Here is a 15,849-nt window from a genome sequence, read left to right on the forward strand (position 1 = left end):
TGCTGGCTTCTCAGGAGCCCAGTTTCAGCTGTCATTAGTGTGCGGAAGTGCCATTCCCAGCTTGTTCTTGGAGTACAACCGCTCCCCTTCCTCGGTTTGGGCTTTATTGATACAGCTACCATAAAGTTCAGCTCAGATCTTCTCCCCAGACCAGGCTGCTCCTCCCTCTGCACAGCTCAGCCCACACCCTAGATCCTTTCTCCCCAGAGCGCCACTCCCACCTCCCCTCTTTCCAGGTGGGGTAACAAACCGCCTGCCTCGGCCAATCAGCATAGCCCACTTAACTCTTTCCCAGCAGCATCAACACTGGCTATGGGATAGGGCATTTTCAGGCAAAGCCTGCCTGCCTCTTACATTCATAGATCTGAAACCTGGGCTAGGTTCACTGAGGTTGGTAGACCTGGGGCTAGTCCACACCTGGTTGTACACAGGTGACACATGGTCCAAAGCAGGGGAGAACCAGACCCAGGCTTTGGGTTTGACTCTTCACGCAGAGAATGGCATCTCTAGAATGTGGCATCATTATTGTTATTAATCTGACAGTAACACCTCCCGGCCCTGATGTGCTAAGCCTTGCACGTACAAATAAGTAACCCTGAATACCCCCTTAGTGTACGGCACTTGGGCACCGAGCACTTTTACAGCATTTAATAGGGGTGAGACCAACCAGATTCTAGAGCGGTCACTTGGAATATCAAGAGAATGAAACAAAGGGTGAGGTCCCGGCTGTTGCATCCCACAGGTCATTTTATAGGAAGATTATCCCTCCCAGATCAGTTCTCTAGGACTTTCCCATAAAGAAGACTCCACGCATAGGGCTAGCTCCTGAGCTGATACCAGTTGGCACAGCTCCGTTGATGTGTTAGCAGGTCCACCAGACCTTGGCAGTCTCCTCGGAACTATGTCGATTGATCCCAGCTGGGGATCTGGGCCCCCGCCTCCTATTATTTATTAATGGCGTGGGGCACCATAGGTGCACATGGGCCATTCTAGAGAGAAGAAGGGTTTGAGCTCTGTCCCCAGCAGCTCACAATAATGGAAGCTTTCCCGCCTTCGGTCTCCCCATTTGTGAGCAGTGGGACATGAAGAGGCTCTGGGTACTCGTGCCCAGGAGACACTCACCCTTGGTCTCACGGCGCAAAGGCAGACATAGGTGGGAGGATAGATGGTGTATCCCCTGCAGCAACCAACAGGGTGTAAGAAGATGTCTCTGCTGTGTTGCATGGGGGTTAAAATGGTGAGGTGCATCAGTCGTGTCATGGCATAACCCAGTGCAAGGCAGCCTGATCACTCAGACCTTGAGGAGAAAGGCGACTCTTTTCCCCTTGGGGTGCTGCTTCACACCACAGATACCCAGCCTGTCTCTGAAGGTAGGTGGAAGATCTTTCACACACGTGGAGGGAGTCCATCCATTCCCTCCTCATTGCTGCACAGAAGGAACTGGAGCAGTTTGCCACATGGGATCTGTCGGTAAGTTATAACCCACATTAGACCTGCCTTCCAAATTCATACAGGCCCGCCTCCTAGCACAGGACAGAACCGGTGTCTGGGGCCAGTGACCAAGTTCTCTAGGACGCTATCAAGATGGCTAGTCATGTTGTCGTCCCCTCCTCCCCTTCCCATCCAGCGAGGTGGATCCTCTACTGATTTAAATCCGTATAACTCAGGCTATAAAACAAATAAAAGGAAGTATTCCTTCACGCAATGCACAGTCAACCTGTGGAACTACTTGCCAGAGGATGTTGTGAAGGCCAAGACCATAACAGGGTTCAAAAAAGAACTAGATAGATTCTCTGAGACAGGGACTGTTTTTTTCTGTATCTGTGCAGCGCCTAGCACCGTGGGGGTCCTGGTCCATGATGGGCGCTCCTACGCGCTACAATAATTGATGGAGGATAGGTCCATCAATGGCTATGAGCCAGGATGGGCAGAGATGATGTCCCTAGCCTCTGTGTGCCAGAAGCTGGGAATGAGCAACAGGGGATGGGTCACTTGATGATTCCCTGTTCTGTTCATTCCCTCTGGGGCACCTGGCACTGGCCACTGTTGGAAGACAGGACACTGGGCTCGATGGACTCTTGGTCTGACCCCTTAGGGCCGTTCTTATGTTCTGTACCCCTTGACACCAGTGAGGGGTCTGTGCTGCATGCGGGCGTCAGTCGCTGAGCAGGAAGGAACAGGGAAGGAGGTTACAAGGAGGTGCCTTCGCCAGGGGTGTCGACACTTGACAGCTCTGTGTGAGGGCTAGCAGGGTGGTGTGGTTTAGTGCAGAAAGGTCAAGAAACGTGGGGGTGGAGAGCTGTGATGCAGCGGGGAGGCAGCATTTCAACACAGTGTCTTTCGTTGGTTAGTAAATTTATTCTGAACCAGAAGAACATCTGTCACCCTTGGAAACTTTTTTGTATGTTACAAATGATGCTAGTGAATAGCTCAGGCCCAAACGTTGTTCAAAATACACAGGGGAAAGGTGGGGTTTAAAACCTATTACAACAGAAATAATTTCATTCCTCAGGGCCAAGGGGGGGGATTGCTATGGTCTCCCTTGCAGGGCTGTACACCCAAACGCAAAGGCCTGGTACTGCTTAGAACCTGAAAGGGAACTGACTAGATACAGCAAGTGAAACTCACCAGCCTAGTTTCACTGCCTGAGGCAGGAAAAGAGCAAAAAGAAGCAGCAGTAATAAATGGTGGGAAAGTAAATATGACAATCGAACTCGGAGGAATGCCAGGGAGGGGGCTAGAAAGCAGCACCTCTTCCCTTTCCCCCTCTCCCTATCCCCTGCCTGCCCTGAAAATATCTTTAGAGAGACAAGGTGGGGGAGGTAATATCGTTTATTGGACCAACTTCTGTGGTTGAGAGAGACAAGCTTGCGAGCCACACAGAGCTCTGCGTCAAGTCCACACTGCATACAAACACTGTCTTTGAAATTCTTCTTTGTTGACCTATTTATTAAAGAAACTTTGGGTCTCCAAGTGGGAAGATCAGCACCCAGTTTGTGGAGGTTGTTAGAGAATCAAAGCGTCACAGAGGCCAGAGGTGGAAAACTTAGGGTTGCCAAATTTGGTTGTGTTCCTGGAGATTTCATCACATGAGGACATAATATTTAATTAAAAATTAATCTTTAATTCCTGGAGACTCCAGGCCAATCCTGGAGGGTTGGCAACCCTAGGAAAACTCCTCCCACTGCAGAGAAGTGCAGGATCGTTCCCTACAGTGCCACAGGGTTTGGACTGGCCCGGTTTTAAATGTCTCAGGTGTTGGTGCATCCGCTGCTTGGAAGCTCTCCCAGGACTGCTTGGCATGAATGGGCTGGGGGCAAAGCGAAGAGCTTCCAGTCTGAGTCCCTGGAGATCCAGTAGATCAAGGCAGGGAAGGTAAATCAAGGCCAGTTGGCCTGATGCCAAGGAATTGCTGCCCCACTGCTCTGTCACTGGGAAACATCCACAATGAGAGGAGTGACAAATTCGGAGTGCCGGACACCCAGGGAGTAGGCCGGGGCTCTTGTCCTGTGGGCGGTCACATTTTCTGGGCTGTGTGTTCCAGGTCCTGGTGTCCGGAAGGCAGCCCTGGGCGCACTGCATCGTCCCCGAATGGAGGAGGCAGGTGGTCGGGGCAAGTAGGTGTTGGGATCCATCCTGTTGTAACGGCCTGGGCCAGGCGTTTGGGACAAGGCCTCAGAAAACCCACCGTGTTTGTTCCACCCTGAGCTGGTGACACTAGGGCTGGACGGTTTGCTGGGGACCCGGGAGCCCAGCAGCAAGGGGAGAGTGTAGCTGTTCGGGGCAGGGACGGGATCCGCCCGCCGGTACTTGGTACAAGATCCCATGGAGAAAGACGGCGGCCTGCGCTGGGTGACAGGTGGGGCTTTCTCTGGACTGTACCTGCCTGGCCCGGGGGTCTGTGGCTGCACTGAAGGAGACACAGCGGTAAACGCTAAAGCAGGACGCACCAAAGCTGACCCCTGTGTTGGCTCTGACTCACCCCTGGAAGTGGCCTCAGCCCAGGGCTGAATGGGCCACTCTCACCCTAGGGGGCCCACCAGGCTTGAGCGAGGAACAATGGCGGAGGAGTAGCTTGCCCTGAGGATAAAGAGAGGCCCAAGGGCTGCTAAACCAGCCCCTTTCCACACGCACTGCATTCAATTTAAAAGCAACCCAAAATGAGCTGCTGACGCGACCAAACCAGGCACACCAACTCCTAGCCCGATGGAGGCTTTTGATGTTCTTCCACTCACCCACGGTCTTTGATCTCGCCAGCATGGAATAGGACGGGCCTCCGCTCCTGCCAAAGCGAGTGAGCTGCGGGTCCACGTAATAGCAGGGACCTGGGCTTGAATCTTTAAAGTACACTGACAACAAAAGGGAAAAGCATAGAGCAATGGGGCGGCTGGGAAGATAGGACCGCGCTTTCTCCTATGGAGTGGGCCAAATTCATGCCTGATATAACTTCAGTGGGATTTTACGAGGGATGAATTTGGACACGGGCCTGTCGGTCACATCTCAGTTTGATTGTGCATCCACACCGGGCCATACTCTGATCTGTTACGCTGTTATAATCCTGCTGATTTCCATGGAGTCATTCTGGATTTACACTGCCCTGAGATCAGACTCCGGCCCATCCTAGGGAATGAATCTGGAGTAAATAAAGGACTTTGATTTCCACTCACGTACACTGGTGTAAATCAAGCCCTCCACTCCAGTCAATGGAATCACATCTAATGGAATGATCACATCAATGGAATCACATGTAAAAGCCACAGCTATGAGATCAGATCTAGGCCTTTGATCATTTGTAAGCAACATCAAGAGCTTGACAGGGCTGCAGGGGAGGGCAGGTCTCTAGCCCTAGTTCTTCTGCTGCTGATCTTAGGAAAATCCGTTTCCTCAGCTGTGCAATGGGGATAACAGGTTTCAGAGTAGCAGCCGTGTTAGTCTGTATTCGCAAAAAGGAGGACTTATGGCACTTTAGATGAAGTGAGCTGTAGCTCACGAAAGCTTATGCTCAAATAAATTGGTTAGTCTCTAAGGTGCCACAAGTCCTCCTGTTCTTAATGGGGATAACTTTACTCCCCTGTTCGTTGAGATCGACAGCTGAAGAGTGCCTGTTACAACTCGCGGCCACAACACTCCTGGGCACGTACAGGCATAACCTCCACTAATCAGGCACGCTTCTGTCATGTTTAGTCGCGACAGGTTTTCAAAATGACAGGCCATTGGAAGGGGCCAGCGGGGCTCGCTGCTTTGAGGCTAAGGTCTGGACAGCGTGAGGGCTGCATTCAGAGATGAGTGGCAGCAGCCCCTGATGGTCGTGGGCCTGCATTTCAATGACCCCCCTGAAGCGGAAGTGGGGAGGGGATGCAGTTTGGCCAGGAGGGGTATGGCGCAGGGAGGAAAGGTGTATTGGTTTTCATTACAAATCCTATTGAGCTTGAGAATAATGCACTTTTGGCCTCTCACCTCTGGCTCCCTGCTTCACCCTGTGCATTCTTGTTTTGGAAATAAACAGCGGTCAGGTGTCCTACGGTGTCTGTGCTCTCAGCCTGCTCAGATGAGATAATGCAGTTTCAAAGTTACCCTGTTCCAGCAAGCTCGTGGTTACAGCAACACTGTACACAATGGCAAAGCACAAAAGATCCGTGTGCAAGAAGTTCTCCTAGACACACACACACAGAGAACACCAACCCACGCATGGGCGATACACACACAGGACACAAACCTACATATGGGCAACACACACACAGAAAGCACACACACCCACACACGGGTGATACACACACACAGAACACACACACATAGGTGATACACACACACACATGGGCAATACACACACACACAGGTCACAAACCCATATATGGGCCACACACACACACAGAACATACACCCACGCACGGGTGATACATACACACGTGAGTGATACACCCACCCACACATGGGTGATGCACACACACACAGAACACACACACACACGGGTGATACACACACAGAAAGAAAACACACATACACAGATGGGTGATAAACACACATAGACAGGACACAAACCCACACATGGGTGATACAAACACACACAGATAGTGACAGGATACAAACCCACACTGGGGTACACACACAGAGACAGGACCCAAACGCATGTGGGCCATATGGAGGGGAGGTATACACACACGGGTGCAGTATACACACATTTGGACTCAGTGCCTGAGAAGATGCTCTGAGGAAGGGCCGGGAGGTGGGTGAAGTGACACTGGATACGGAGTGGAGGGAATTTTGTGTGAGGGGGGCACTGGGAAGAATATGACACTGACGTTGTTCGGCCCCAGGCTGTTTCAGAGAGAGTGGTTCACAAAGACTTACTGACATTGTTGAGCCTCCTGTGAAAGGAATAAGCTGGGCTGGTTAACTTGGTGCAGTCGTGGTTGACAAATCCGACAGTCGGAGGGAGACGGTATTGTCCCGGCCCGGGACCTGGCACAAACCAACAAAATGCACATGAGTTAATAATATGTCAGAAAACCAGGCTGCCAGCAGCAATGTAGCTTAGTGGTTAGAGCAGAAGAAGCCAGGACTGCTGCGTTCTGTCCCTCGCTCTGGAAAGGAGTGTTAGCTACTGATCTGAACCCAGGACTGAGTGCTAGGATGCCTGGGTTCTGTGCCCAACTCTTGGAAAAAGTCCGAGCTGGTGATTAGAAAAAAAAAGCTAGGAATTCCTGTGTACTACCCCAGACTCGGCCACTGACGCCAAGGATGACCTTGGGCAAGTTGCTCAATCGCTCCATGCCTCAGTTTCCCCACCTCTAATGCAGACACAGTGAGCGTTCTCTATCCTCCAAGGGGGACTTGACAATGAAACTATTTCGTATTTGCAAAGCTCTCTGAGATGCTCAGATTCAAAGGCACCAGAGAAACATTATTATGTTGCTTCAGCCCAGTGGAGTTTCCATATAGGAAGCTGCTGATTGATGCCCGCACAGAATCCCTGGTGCTGTCACATCAGAAGAGAGACTGACGACACAGTTCTCTGAGACAGGGACTGTCTTTTCCTGTATCTGTACAGCGCCCTGCACCATGGGGGTCCTGGTCCATGATGGGCACTCCTACGCGCTACAGTAATACAAATAATTCATACGAATCTATTAATTTGCATATGTTGTTAGAGCAATCACCTTCGATTTGAAGCTGTTGCAGCATCAGGGTTTGGGGGGGTCTGTATTTTAAGTGCAGGGCTCACAGTTGAAGTTCCTATTTGGTGCACTTTGAGCAGGGGATGTACTGCCACAAAGGGCATGTCTAGCCTCCAATCACAGGGTGTAACTGCAGCTCACACAGATGTACCTGAGCTCGCTTTGATCTAGCTGGCTCAAGCACTGGAACAGTGGTGCCGTATTAGCATGGACGCATACAAGCCCACCTGGAATCCCGGGTAATTACTTGCAGGGCTAGCAAGCTAGCTCAGGGCGACTTGCGCCTCTAAGAGGTAGTGGGCCCGTGTGACTCATTATCTGCTGCCCAAATTGGTCTTACGGAAGGCACCTGGACCTTATAAAGGGGGAAACAGGAAGAGGAAATGGGGTAGTATTAGAAAGGTGTACCATTGCCTGCTGGAAGACCCAGGGCAGAAAGAGAATATAAACCACTAAGTAGTTAGCAATTATAGTTAGTGGTGGATATAGATTATTCAGCCAAGTCTCCTTTGCCATTGAAAGAAAGAAGCTGGGGAAGCAAAGCTATAGAGACTTAGACGATGCCTGCAGGGTTCAGAGAGTGGAAGGCTGCTGGAGAGCCCCTGGTTGCAGGGAACAAAAAGCAGGCAAGAGCCAGGGTGGAGCTGAAAGGCTCGGAGCCTCTCCTGGGAAAAGAGGGAGGGTGGAGTGGAGTGGAGACAGCGGGGGGGTGGAAAGACTCCTGTTGGGGAATGGCCCTGGGAAGAGGAGGGTTCTCTTCTGGGTGAAGAGGGGGAAGCCCTACAGGACTGTATGTTGTTGTGAATTGTAAATTAGACCCAGAAGGGGAATGTTTTAACAACTCTGGACAGGTGGAGGTGATTTAAGGAGCCCCTGAAGAGGGTAAACTGAGGGCAGGGCCTGCGGCACCATGCTTTGCCAGAAGGGGGTGCTACAGGGCAGGCATGCCCAATGATATATGTGCTGAAACTCACTGCTGCCAGCTAAATTAAAGCTAGCTCAGGTACATTGACAGGAGAGGCAGCCATGCCCTAAGAAAATGAGTTTCTCTGCTGTCCAAGGATGCAGTGTTGGGGTACCATTGTGAGAAGGTAGCAGATAGAATTCCAGCAGCGGATACACACGCGCTTACAGAAGTAACGATGGAACAAAAAGAAAAGGAGTACTTGTGGCACCTTAGAGACTAACCAATTTATTTGAGCATGAGCTTTCGTGAGCTACAGCTCACTTCATCAGATGTTTACCGTGGAAACTGCAGCAGACTTTATATACACACAGAAATCATGAAACAATACCTCCTCCCACCCCACTGTCCTGCTGGTAATAGGGAACAAAAGCATCTTTCACAAGCCATTTGTCGAAACGCCTGCAGCTCCGACTTCGAGAGGAGGGAAGTGACAGCACTAAGGAAAGTGCTGCCTGAATCCAGAGCACTGTAATGAACAGAAATGTCACAGAGCTAAGACCAGCTACCTCCCAACAGCTCCTGTTTCCAGCCGTGATTTCTAACGATTTGGCACTTATGGGACACTTGACATCTTGACAGCAGCTCTGAACAGACATTTCAGCTTCACCACATCCCCTCTGTCCCTGCTGTGAGGTAGGTCAATTTTACAATCCCTCCTCACAAATGGGGAAACCGAAGCACCAAGCAGTTCAGGGATTTGCCTCAGGCCAGTTGCACCGTGGTGGGGTTGGGATGGGTAGGGTTTTATTTTGGGCCCATCTCAGAAATAAACATATCCAGACATTTCCAGATCCTTAAAACAGAAACAAAAAAACCCTCTCAAAATCTGATTCTCTAAAGGAGCAATTTTCAGGTAGGTTTCATAAAGTTCCTTTGCTGGGCTGCCCGCTCAGAGTCAAGAGAGTGATTGCTATTGGTCACTATTTTTATTATGTATATTGCAGTCATAACACTAATAATCCCTCACTTTTATACAGGCCTGTTCATCAGCAGATCTCAAAATGCTTAGCAAGGGAAGTCAAAATCATTATCCCTGTTTCATAGATGGGGAAACTGAGGCAGAGTAGCACCTCTAGGTCAGTTAGATCAGCTTCCCATTTTGCTAAGGGCCGTACAAATGTACAGGAAATGACAGTCTCTCGGAGGTTATTTATTTATTTATTTACAGTAGCACCTAAAGATTGAGGCCCCACGGTGCTAGGCACTGTACAGACACCTCATAAAAAGACAGACCTGCCTCCAGTTGCTTACACTCTTGCCTCATGCCAAAGGGAGCTGGGGCTTCACAGCAAGCATACCGGTCTTATGAGCAGCAATGGCAGGTGTCTTTCTCCGCCCCACCTCTGCCATCCCGGACACATCTTGGATGCACAAACGGAACCAATCCTTTATTGGGCCATGCTCTCTTCCCTGCTTCTTGCTCCAGAACTACGGCTGATCCTCAGTGCGAATGCTGACAGGCGGGGATTTCTGTCTGCTCTGATAAAACCGCCCTGCCAGGATGCAAGAGAGAAAAGGCCCTGGCCCTGGTATTCCCAGAGGAGCCCAGCACGAGATGCTTGCTGGATCCCTGCTGCGGTGAAGCATTAGTCGATCAGCACTGGTGACAGCCACTGGGCGCTTGACACAGAGCACTCGCTGAAAGCAGACACCCATGGAGGAGGGACTGGGGGTGACATTGTAAACTTATCCCCCACACACACTCGACCGTGGCCCCAGCAAAGTGATGCAAGATTGATGCCCACTTAGCAACCCTGCAGGCCAATGGCGAGACAGCTGCTTTGCCCTGCTCTCTGGAGCATGACGCCTTCTGTTCTCCAGCTGCTCTCCGAGGGGGTCAGGAGGGCGAATTAGATTCTGATGAGTGCAGCCAGCATGGGGCAGGATTGCCTGGTGTGCTGAGAAATCCAGCAACATGCAGCTGTTGCTGCCTGTCCGCTTGATGCTTCTGGGACTTGCCAGGTGTCCGAGAGGCTGGTGCTTGGGGCAGAGGCTAGTCCTTTTCCTTTGTAAGGTGTGGGGTGGGTGCTGGACCCCTTGCCTGCACAGGATTGCTGAGAATCAGCAGCCAGGGATTCCCTTGGAAATGGCAAGTGGGGAGCCCCAGCTCCTGGCCTGTGTCGTGAAGGCTCAGAGGAGTACAGTGCAAAACCAGTGAAGCAGATGGGGGAGTTCATGCAGGTGCAATAACACTCCATTCTGCCCTCCTGGGCGCTTGTGGATTTTTGGTGTCGCTGTCAGCTGAAACTATGGCAATGAAACACCCTGCCAAGGAAAAGACCTGGGGCCAAGTTCCCCACTGCCCTCTCCTGGGTGTGGTCATTCACACCGGGGAAAAGTGGCTGTAAAATGCTGATTTGGTTTGCACCAATGATGCAGTGATATAAACGACAGCAAAGAGAATCGGCATCTAGGCCTGGAGAAGGGGGGGGGGCTGGCAGGAAGCAAAGCACAATGAAGGGTACATCTATCTACACTGCAATGAAAGACCTGCAGCGAGGCCATGGCTGGCCTGGATCAGCTGCCTCAGGCTCATGGAGCTCGGACTGTGAGGCTATAAAATTACCATGTAGACGTTCAGGCTTGGGCTGGAGCCTGAGCTCTGAGACCCCGCGAGGCGGGAGGGTCCCAGAACCTGGGGTCCAGCTTGAGCCCTGCTAGCCTGAGCCAGATGACCTGGGCTCTGAGACTCAGTGCTGGGGATGTTTTATTGCCACATGGACATATTCAAAAGGTCTGATCCCGCCCTGGGTCTGGGCTCAGTGCTTGACTCCAGCTGTTCGTCATGCCAGGGTGGTTCATTATTTTAGAAGCTCTGAAACATCCCAAAGTTGAGTGTCACGTAGATTGTGAGGTGCTCAGATACTACAGGTAATAAGTAGTTGGGACAGATACAATAGTATCCTGGCCGAACCTTATGGAATCATGTGAAACCTTATGGAATGAAGGTTAAGACTTTGGGGAGTCCGTTCCCATGAAAACGCAAATGTTCATGGACTAGCGTGGGATTGCATGGAACCTCTTTGGGAGAGAGGACATGATTAATGAAATCTCTGGAAGATATTAGGGACTTCAGAGGACTTCGTGGCAGGGGGCAATATGAGCAAAGTGTATTTCCTAGGAAATACTTGCGGGGAAGGAAATGCAAATGACCCCCTCCCCCCTCGAATCCAGCCTTTGGAAGCAGAGACTTATTGTTGCCTCTTCATGGTCAGTTCAAAGACCACCAAAGGGTGGATGAAACGTTTCCGGGCTGTGCTGGTTCTCATCTGAGGGTGTGATGAACTTGCAACCAGAGGAAAATCCCTGGGTGGGATTTGCAAGCACCGCTCCTGCCAGCGCCCATGTTGGAGAGGCAGGATCTCGGACCAGCTTAGTAGCACGAGGGTAGGTTCTTCTCTTGTTTTTAATATGTTTTCTCTGTAGTGCTTTTACCTTGAGAATAAAATATGGCTGTTTATTAAGAACTGTGTGATAGCTGTTAGATACTGTTGGCAATTGGTGGGCTGTTAGTCTCTGAAGAGAAAGCAAGAGAAGCCTGCTTCAGTAGCCTGTCTTTTGCTGAGAAGAACACAGGGAAGGCAGGGAACTGTTCAGGCTGGACATACCCTGCTCAGAAGGGAGAGAGACACACGTGTCTCGGCAGCCATGACAGCCCAAGGCCTGCGAGGGGGAGTCCTTGCTGGACCAAGGAGGAACACAGGAGCAGCTGCCCTGAACTGTGCCAGTGGTACTATAAGTAAGTACCATAGAGAGATGCCATTGCTGGGATGTTCTGACTGGCTTCCTCAGGCCGCGCAGTGACAATGGTGAAGCCCTACACAGCTGTGGAATAATTGCAAATGCTTCCATCTTGGAGCGGGTCTGCGTTCACCGTGGAGAGCTTTGAGACCTGCGGTGGAGGAACAGGACTGTTACAGCAGCTCTCCCTTTACCCTGACTGCAAAAATACCGAATAACCATAGCAACAACATCCCACTTTTAGCAGGCCCATCAAGGGGGCAAGTACCATGGGTTCCCCCAATGAATGGGTTTTCCCATCTGCCGGGGTGGGGGGCAAAGGAGCTGGAGCACTTGCCTGCCTGCACCATTAGCACCCCGCGTTGCCAGGGCTTGGACTCTGGGGTGGGGAGACAAGACGCAGAGCAGCAGGTAAGGTACATCCATCATTATGTATGACTCACCACTTGGAGCAGGTTCCCAGCGGCCGGCTTAATTGTCAGCTGCTAATTTTAATGCAGCACATTTAGTCACTCCAGGCAGACAGCCGGTGGGAATGTAGCTCACATGCTGCTGTGACCCTGTGACCCATCCCCACAAATATAGCCTTCCCGAACAACAGCCAGCAAAACAACCCTGGAGTTTCTGGGCAGAAAGGCAGCTGCAGTTCGGAAGAGCATCGCTGTCCTGCAGGGAATCTGCCCTTTCTCCCCTATTGAAGTAAAGGCTGGGCCCAATCCTCAGCTGATCCTGGGGTGGTCAGCAGCCAAACCTAAGAGCTGTTCTAATTTGGGTCATTTTGTACTGTCCCCTACAGTTTTATACCAGGGAAGGATCCCCCCCACCCTGCTCCAAGGCCTGCAGCTTAACGGCTAATTTTCATTGCTCCAATAGTGCAAAATGACCTACGAATAGGGCAAGATCTGTCGCACCTCCTCTAGAACATGCTTTGTAAGGACCTGGCTGTCTCCACTGCCCTGTGCTAGAACAAAATCACAGCTTCTCCGCTGTGTGCCGCTAAGAGCGAATGAAGAGCCTCCGTTAGCCCTCTGATCCTCCTGCTGCTAGTGCTATCTTCATGGCTGGGTTCTGGGTGATCATGAGGACCCAGACCCAGAGAGGTGAAGTGACTTGCCCAAACAATCGCAGCAAGGTGTTATAACCTCTTTCGCTGCCCAGTGTTGAAACAGTCGTGCAAAGGTGCTGGGGGAGGATGGGTTCTCCAGAGACCTTGGTTTACTCAGGTTTTTGGCAAACACCCAAAAGCCTTCATCCTGCAGTTGGAAGTTTATTGACCAAACACAAGAAATCAAAGCAAGGATTTACGTGGAAACTGCACAATTATGCAAAACAAACTTAATTAAAACCGATTAAAGTCTTTCTCCTTTTGGGTGCAAAATATCAGTCTCTTATTTTCACCAACAGTTTTCCTCTCAGGAAAAGGGAAGGGTTAATTTTGCTCTCAGTCCTGATGTTTGAAGGAGGTTCGATTCTCCTGTTCCAAGGGACGGAGGGACACAAAGTGGAGGAGAGAGAAGCTAGAAAAGTGGGGGGGGGGGGGGAATTCGGCTTTTGTTGATGATCTTGGAGCCATGGGAGGCTGGTCAGTTACGAATGGATGCTTCAGGCTGGCTACGAAACCTGTTGCTTGGACCCTGGCTCACATTCTGGACAGGGATGTCATCTAGTCAGGTCCTTTCTCCTCAGACAAGGCAGGGCAGGATCATCTCACTGTTCTGAGGCCTATGTACAGCTGATTTTAGGATCTGATGAAAAGCTGAGAGAATGAGAGAGGGAATAGGAGGACAAATAGCTGGGCAGAAAGTAACACACAAAGGGAAGGGAAATGGAGCAGGAGCTAACCTGCCTCTGACTGGTACCCCTGTGGTGCTGATAGTTGGGTGTCCTCCCTGATGGGCTGAGGAGTGGTTGGCATGATGTTATAATGACTTTCAGGATTCACAGATGAAAAACAAAGGCCCCTAAACAAGAGCCAAGCCTGGTGGCCTTCCTCTTGGGAAGAAACTCCTTCGGACGGGTCCCCTCCTTCTGTCACGGGGTCAGGGAAGATGATCTGAGCTGGCGCGAGGTGAACTGAGGTGAGATGATTTTAAAAGTCTCCTTTTAAGGCCCCCCAAAAGGGGGGGGGGAGTGGGTGGCCTAGTTCATCTCCTCGTTATTTTGCACAGCAATTAAACCATTTCTATAAGGCCATATTTAACTTCCTATTTGACTTCATTTCCACGTTTTCTTAAGTCCAACGTCAATGCAGTCCTTGAACCATAGCAGTAGGCAGTTTTGTTTGGACTAATTTAGTCTCTCTCTGGTTTCCTTGCACCGTTTATAACATTCATTATTGAAAATAACTTGACCTACTTTTCATGGTTAATTCCTAAGCAGGCAAAAATTATAGACTTAATTGTTACAACAGCACGGGGCACCCGCCCTCCTTTCATTTGATGGCACCTTTTAGGTAAGGATTTGGAGGCTTAATGCTGGTGTCCAGGCCAAATTCCAGCATTGGGTCATTTCATCCTGCCTCCTTACGCATCCCCTGTGGTTTCGACATACAAGTTATTCTTTATTTCCCCTATCTAAAACTGCATCTGTGGGTCTGAACTGCTAGCACAGGAACAGCTCCCCTGGTAGCTTATGCTAACGGGTGGCATCCTTCCGCATGATAAATGGAAAGGGCTGTTAATGTTTTCTGTATTGGAGTGGGGGGCTACCTTATATGGAGAAATGGGTCTAGAACTCGGACACAGAGGGCCACCTTCTGCCCCCTCATTACTTCTATGTAACCCCACTAAAGTCAAGGTGGAAGACAGACCCACGTAACAGAAAGAGCTGAGCAGACCCTGTTTCAGCGCAAGAAACCAAGTCGCGTGTACGCAGTTAAAACAACCAAGGGCCAGATGGTCAAAATGATGATGATGTCTATGACAGTAGCACCAAAAGACCCTCACTGAGATCGGGGCCCCATTGTGCCAGGTGCTGCATAGACACAGAACGAGAGAGCGTTCCTGCTTGGAATAGTCGGCAATTTTAACAGATTTCAGAGTAACAGCCGTGTTAGTCTGTATTCGCAAAAAGAAAAGGAGTACTTGTGGCACCTTAGAGACTAACCAATTTATTTGCCCCTCTGCCATGTACATTGGTCAAACTGAACAGTCTCTACGTAAAAGAATAAATGGACACAAATCAGATGTCAAGAATTATAACATTCATAAACCAGTCGGAGAACACTTCAATCTCTCTGGTCACGCAATCACAGACATGAAGGTCGCTATCTTAAAACAAAAAAACTTCAAATCCAGACTCCAGCGAGAAACTGCTGAATTGGAATTCATTTGCAAATTGGATACTATTAATTTAGGCTTAAATAGAGACTGGGAGTGGCTAAGTCATTATGCAAGGTAGCCTATTTCCTCTTGTTTTTTCCTACCCCCCCCCCCCAGATGTTCTGGTTTAACTTGGATTTAAACTTGGAGAGTGGTCAGTTTGGATGAGCTATTACCAGCAGGAGAGTGAGTTTGTGTGTGTATGGGGGTGGGGAGGATGTGAGAGAACCTGGATTTGTGCTGGAAATGGCCCACCTTAATTATGCACATTGTAGGGAGAATGGTCACTTTGGATGAGCTATTACCAGCAGGATAGTGAGTTTGTGTGTGTGGTTTTTGGGAGGGGGGTGAGAGAACCTGGATTTGTGCAGGAAATGGCCCAACTTGATTATCATGCACATTGTGTAAAGAGTTGTCACTTTGGATGGGCTATCACCAGCAGGAGAGTGAATTTGTGTGGGGGGGTGGAGGGTGAGAAAACCTGGATTTGTGCTGGAAATGGCCCACCTGATGATCACTTTAGATAAGCTATTACCAGCAGGACAGTGGGGTGGGAGGAGGTATTTTTTCATATTCTCTGTGTATAAATAAAGTCTGCTGCAGTTTCCACGGCATGCATCCAATGAAGTGAGCTGTAGCTCACGAA

General features: G+C 50.2%; 1 protein-coding gene across 1 annotated transcript; it reads right to left on the reverse strand.

Annotated features, from left to right (window-relative positions):
• Nucleotides 1–3,428: 3,428 nt before the first annotated feature.
• CIMAP1D (CIMAP1 family member D) lies at nucleotides 3,429–9,492 on the reverse strand. Its single transcript, XM_073324691.1, has 4 exons — nucleotides 9,441–9,492; nucleotides 6,349–6,459; nucleotides 4,236–4,349; nucleotides 3,429–3,910 (listed from the first exon to the last, which is right to left on the reverse strand). Exons 1-4 carry the CDS (start codon nucleotides 9,490–9,492, stop codon nucleotides 3,429–3,431), a joined length of 759 nt encoding a protein of 252 aa, XP_073180792.1.
• Between the last annotated feature and the right edge of the window lie 6,357 nt (nucleotides 9,493–15,849).

Source organism: Lepidochelys kempii, chromosome 25 (assembly GCF_965140265.1).
Source record: "Lepidochelys kempii isolate rLepKem1 chromosome 25, rLepKem1.hap2, whole genome shotgun sequence".
In the NCBI taxonomy this organism is placed as follows: Eukaryota; Metazoa; Chordata; order Testudines; family Cheloniidae; genus Lepidochelys; species Lepidochelys kempii.